The sequence below is a fragment of the Eurypyga helias genome, unplaced genomic scaffold, assembly GCF_000690775.1.
Source record: "Eurypyga helias isolate BGI_N326 unplaced genomic scaffold, ASM69077v1 scaffold48488, whole genome shotgun sequence".
Classification (NCBI taxonomy): Eukaryota; Metazoa; Chordata; class Aves; order Eurypygiformes; family Eurypygidae; genus Eurypyga; species Eurypyga helias.
The window spans coordinates 1,712-7,698 of NW_010267207.1; the positions used below are offsets into that span (position 1 = coordinate 1,712).

At 47.5% G+C, this 5,987-nt stretch overlaps 1 protein-coding gene across 1 annotated transcript; it reads left to right on the forward strand.

Moving 5' to 3' along the window:
* Positions 1 to 638: 638 nt before the first annotated feature.
* On the forward strand, positions 639 to 5,628 carry LOC104505010 (serine/threonine-protein kinase 40; the record flags this gene model as incomplete). Its single annotated transcript, XM_010157329.1, has 5 exons — positions 639 to 752; positions 2,685 to 2,804; positions 3,764 to 3,849; positions 4,319 to 4,462; positions 5,401 to 5,628. Coding segments are annotated over exons 2-5 (570 nt in total), but the record flags the coding sequence as incomplete, so codon positions are not given.
* Between the last annotated feature and the right edge of the window lie 359 nt (positions 5,629 to 5,987).

Consider the following 5,987-nt stretch of genomic DNA (forward strand, 5'->3'; position numbering starts at 1 on the left):
GGAGTCTCTGACTTAAATCCTAGTTTTCCCCTTTTAAATGGGGCCAGATGAGCTATTAAGCAGCACTGAATTTGAGTTGAATTTGATTAGTTTTGAGGCCAAATGTAAATTGCAAAGGGGAACTAACTTGCAGTGGGGATTCGATAAGAATAAAAATCAACGTATTCTTTGCCTTTTGCAGAAATTGTTCTCTCTGAGCCCAAACTTCAAGCATTCACTCTTCCCGTGATTAAAAACTGCTCCCCGTGGGGATGACCCTGTTGTGGCACCCTTGCTGGCTCGGCTGTGTTTCAGATACAGGCGAGCTGGGCGGAAGGGCTCTCGCATCACAAAATGCCTCTTGAGCGCGTTGATGCTCGTGTCTGTCCTGCTGTGCAGGGCCATGCATCCGTCCCTCTTTGGGAACTGAACTTCAAGGTCAGTTTTATGCTCTCACATGATATCAGGAGCTTCAGGCCTTTTCGAAGCCAAAATAAACACAGAAGTTTGGAGCTCGGAGGTTTTGGTGCGTACCACATTATTGTAATCAAGACTAATCCACAGCATCAAGTGTATCTCATTTTTTGGTGCATACCACATTATCGTAATCGAGACTAATCCACAGCCACAGCATCAAGTGTATCTCATTTCACATTGCAGGGTCCTCGACCTTTCGACCATCCAGCCTTCTCCAAGGTGATGACTCCTATCTCCTGAGACGTTGGAAAACCTAGTTTGGAAGAAGAGTAAAGATACAGTTGATGCTGAACTACGTGAGTCCCCGGATGATTTTGTTTACGGTAACGCCGTTTGCACCAGCAGTTCCTCTCCAGCTCGGGTTGTGCAACGGTCATTATCTCAGAAGTTGAGCAGTGGGGTTTCTCCCGTGGAAATCTTACTCATACGTTTCCAGCAGGGACGATGATGTTGCAAAGAACGGAGGATTTTATAAGGCACAATCAAATATTAGGTCAGGGATGCGGAATGCACAGAAGGAACGTACGGGGCTTAGGACTTTGCTCGGTGAGCTGGGCCTGGAAGCGCTCCTCTGTCGGACGTGCTGGTGGAAGTTGGTAGCGTGGGGAGGTGAAGTCTGCCATGAGACTTCTCACCTTCTCTCTCCTGCTGTCCCTGATCTTGGTGACAGGTACTGCGAGATGAATTCATGCGATGCAGTCACGCTTGTGTCCCCAGAAAGGGTGGGACTGCCAGCGGGTGAACTTCACTCAGTGCGGTGATTTATCGGTCTCGTGTGGTGAAACGCTGGGGCTTTTTTAAAACAAATAAGTACGACCCCAAAATACTTGCCCAGTCTGCTGTAGTAACCTCTTAGGGAAGACTCTTGGGGCTTGGTTTTCACTTGCTCAAAGCAAGAGAAAGGATCTGTGCCTACTTCCACCTTCCCCACCCCTCTGAAAGATAAAAAGTTATAAAGTCCAGGTATTTGTGAAGGTCTTTTATCTCTTGGAAAATAGTTTCAAGGCAAAGAGGGAGGTGTATTTGGAGCAAAACTTGAGTCTGACGGAGCTGACCTGCGCCTGCAGTGAGCATGCAGCACGTGAAGGCCGTCCTGGCAGCAGTCACCGAGGTTTTTCTCCTGCTAAACTGAAACAAGACTTTCCTTTGGGGAAGAAGTGGTTTAGTCACAGAGGCTGGAATTTATTTGGCCCTTTAGGTATTGGTTCTGCAGTGCCACCTCAGATGCTCTCTAGGTTTCTGAGCAGCAGAAAATGCATGTTGGAAATCAGGCTTTCTGCAGTACCTGAATACGTAGGGGTTAGGTTGTTTGTGCTGAGCTGTGATGTGCAGAGCTCAGATACATGGATGCAGAGCATGAGATCTGCACTACCCCTCCTTGCACGGGAGAATTATTGAGTGCCAAGGGCACGCGTACTGGCACCTCAGCGTTCCCTTTCGTTGGAATGGCCGCTGAAGGCAGGACGTGGTGTGTTAATTCAAAACGAAGCATCGTGTCCTGCACATGGGGAGTGAGGTGACAGGTTTGTATGTTGGACTCAGACTCCAGCTGTATTGAGTGTAGGTGGAGGATAACATAATAAAAAGGTTAGAGCCTGAAGAGGTACGAAGGAGAGAGGTGGGACTTATTGTGAGACTGAAAATACGGTTTTGAAAAATCATTAACTAACCAAATCCCGCAGTATCTAGCACACTTTAGTCTTTTATGCCCTTGCTGGAAAAGGTGAAAGATACTGTTTGCTTTTACAGTCAGTTCTGTGTGTTCTGGCTGGTTGAGGAACAGACTTGAGCCTTCTGAGTTACTGGGTGAGCTGACTGCGCTGCCTGGTGGGAGCTGTCTGCATAAGTCCATAGGCTGAACCAGCACATACCCGTACCAAAGGATAACTTAGGCATCTTAGGGAGTTTTTTTGGCATATGTTAATTTGTAAACTTGTTTTTGCTGTAAAACAAGCTTTAATTATTTTGCCTTGTTCCCACTGTGTCTCTCAAACAACTGTTCTAGGAAATGTTGTGGTGAATAATGAGGCTGATTTACACCTTCCAAAATGCATTAAGCCTCCAGCCCACAACTGGTCTATCAGTAAAGAGCCACAGCTTCTTGTAGAAACACAAGTAGGCAGAGACACGAGTGCATCAGTAGGTGAAAGCCTTCCACTACGACATAAGGGCTTGTATAAGAAATTAACTCAGTTGCTCATCAAAGGTGATCTTCTTTCTCTTTCAAGAGCCAAGGATGAAGCGGCGAGCATCAGACAGAGGAGCTGGGGAAACATCCACTAAGGCAAAAGCTCTTTGTACAGGGATTTCTGGAAATAATGCCAAGAGAGCGGGCCCTTTTATACTAGGTAAGCAGGGAGGATTTTCTTCAGTTTTCAAGGTAGCTGCTGATTGCAAAACTGTAAATAAAAGGCGCTGTAAAACGAGGCAAAGCAGATGTGTGATTTAGGGTCTTACCTCAGAGTGCGATTCACTTGGCGTAGCAGAGCAGTAGCCCCTGCAGCTGGTCAAGCTAAGATTGGTGATGCTGGTACAGCAAGGCAGGCATGGCTTTTATGGTAAATATGAGCCCTCGCTCTTGCCCTTTTTTAAAACTACATTTTTAAACTTTGTTAACCAGCAAATTAATTTCGGGGGCTCTTCAGTGAGGGATCTGGGAAGATGTTCAACCCTACTTGCCTGGGCTGTGCTGTCAAATCAGCACGTGGGCAGCTTAATAATGCAGTAGTGGTCATCAGACACGGCATGTGCCAAGGCAAAACCACTCTGCTGCCTCCTGAGAGTTGCTAGAAGACCTGTTGGTTCAGAACTCGTTACAGAAGCAGTCAAAACCATGAGGGACTTCACAGTGGAAATCAACGGATAATCAATTGGAAGCTGATTGATTTGCACTGAAGAGTGGAGACTGTATGTTGACATGAAATTTGGGTTTATCTGCTCGCCTGCAGAGGTGGCAGTTGGGTTCAGAGGTGTGGTAATAGCTGCCAGGGGTGTTGCTAGTGAATGTAAAAGCCGTGTGGTTCAGGCATGCAGCAATTTGAATTTCTGCAAACAGCTGTGCCATGTGTGGGCTTCTGCTAAATGTTTCTCCAGTGAGCAAATGAAACCTTGTCCAAAAAGGTTTGTGTTCCGTACCTTTTTTTTTTTCTTTAGATCCCAATTTGTGGGAAAATTTGTGGTCTCCTGGAAAAAAAAGGAACTTAGTTGAAGCTAGTGTAGAGTGCGTGACACTTGCATACTGATGTAACCCCGAATTAGTCATTGCTGCTTAAAGGAAAACAAGCCTGTTTTTGCTTTGTGCTGTTAGGTCCACGTTTAGGTAACTCCCCCGTGCCAAGTATTGTTCAGTGTTTGGCAAGAAAGGATGGGACAGATGACTTTTATCAGCTGAAGGTAAGCGAACTGCAGGGTTTCCACATCTTGGGAGCTCTTCGCTTACGCTTGCCGTAGCGCGCGGTGTAGGCTGCGCGGGCGCGCGGTCAGAAATGGCTGCTGGAACTTCCCCTCGGCGGGGCGGCTCTGCCGGGCTAGATGTGGGGTGGAGATTAGCCTGCGTGGCTGCCGCGCTGCTCTGCTGGAGCCCTCTGATCTCCCCCGCTGCGCCTGAGACGGGGGTGGCTGCGGTGGGGGGCGAAATCGCCTGGGATGTTTGCAGAAAGCCACCTGAGCCGCTTTGCCGTGTCCCTCCGGCTCCCGCGATGCGTTCTGCGCAGATGTTGGTTCAGACAGGTTTGCGGTCAGTATGCAAACATCAGAGGACTTACGTCAGCTTTAAACGTGTGTGAACACCTAAAACCTGAGAGTTTGGGAGGGCTTTTGGGTTTTTCTGGGGGCTGTAAAGGTCTTTTCCCTTTTCCCAAAGATTCTCACCTTAGAAGAAAGGGGTGATAAAGGAATAGAAACGCAGGAGGAACGCCAAGGCAAGATGCTGCTGCACACGGAGTATTCTCTCCTTTCCCTGCTCCACAACCAGGAGGGAGTGGTTCATCATCACGGGCTCTTCCAGGTACAGCTGGTCTCCATCCAGGCTGGGGGAATGCCAGCACTTGCCGTTGGCTTGAGCTGCTTTTGTTTGACGTACAGTTTGTGCTGACCCCGTTCTGGGTAAAGAATTACCAGCACACCACTCTGATTAACCTTCTCTGCTTCAAACAAGCAAGTTTTTGGCGGTGACTTTTGAGTGGGATGTAACTCTGGGATTTGGGAAACGTGAGAGCATCCAGACGTGGGATAGGTGCTTGGTAGTGTCCCCTTGGAGTAGTGACATAGCTGCTTCACTGGCAGATTAATTCGTGCCTGTGGAGCACCCTTGAGAACGGAATTTGGGCCTTCCAGTCCCTGTACTGTTTTATAGTGACTTGTAAGAAGGACCAGGTTGTCAGGAAACTTTCAGCAAGTTAAACTAGTCAGTGTGCTGATCTGTGTCTCCTGTGAGTGAACTGTGGTGCTGTTCATGGATGCGATGGGCTGATAGGAATTTCTGGGTTGGATGTCGGTGTTGCCTTGCTCGCTGCTTACGTTTTGTCAACAGACTTTACACTTGAGGCTCTGTCTTAAATAAGCCAAGTGTCCAGCTCGGCTGTGTCCTGTTTAAAATTGTGGAAGAACTGTTAATTGCATCTTAAGGCTTTTGTTTTTCTCGTTAATAACACATCGGATCCCTAGGATTCCGTCTCTTCCACCGCAGAGTTTTTCTAGGCTTTAGCTAAAGGTATCTGTGTATAAACAGTGTCAGTGCTGCCGTATGCAGAGTCAAACAGCACAGGCTTTCTCTGGCTTTTTAAGTAGAGATCATGTATCTTTCTGAAATCCCAACTCGGGGTAAAGATCAAGTGCTGTGATTGCATTTGCCATAGAGTTATTTATTCTCTAGTGCTCCATGTGCACGTACGTGTGCCCGGACAGCTTCCCTGAACTCCTGCTCCTTTGTTTGCCTTCCTGTAGGACCGAGCTTGTGAAATCATAGAAGATCTAGAAGCCAACAGAATGGTCAGAAAAATGAAGAAGCGCATTTGTCTCGTGTTAGATTGTCTCTGTGCTCACGATTTCAGTGACAAAACAGCGGATCTGATCAATCTGCAGCATTATGTCATTAAAGAGAAGAGACTCAGCGAGCGGGAGACGGTGGTGATATTTTATGATGTGGTACGAGTGGTAGAAGCATTACATAAGGTAAGATCCTGGTTATCCCTTTCGGAGCCGGGAGGCTTGCTTTTCCCACGTTAGTATGATAGGTGTTTTCAGACTTCCTTGTGCAGGCAGTGTCAGGGCTGCAGAGATGGGTGTTTCAGCTGGTTGCCCATAACAGTCTAAGACCTCAAGCCACAAAAGAGCATTCGCTTCCCCTCCCCTCCAGTTTCTTGTTGATAATGTAGTGTTTGTTGACTGTGGAGAGGGGCCAGCTGGACTAAACACAGATCAGGTGAACTGCAGTGTGACTGAGCTCAGAAAGGGGTGTCCAAAGAGGAAAGCAGAGGCTAATCAAATGCAGGAAACACTTCAAGCTATGTCACAGATTCACAGAGTGGAAG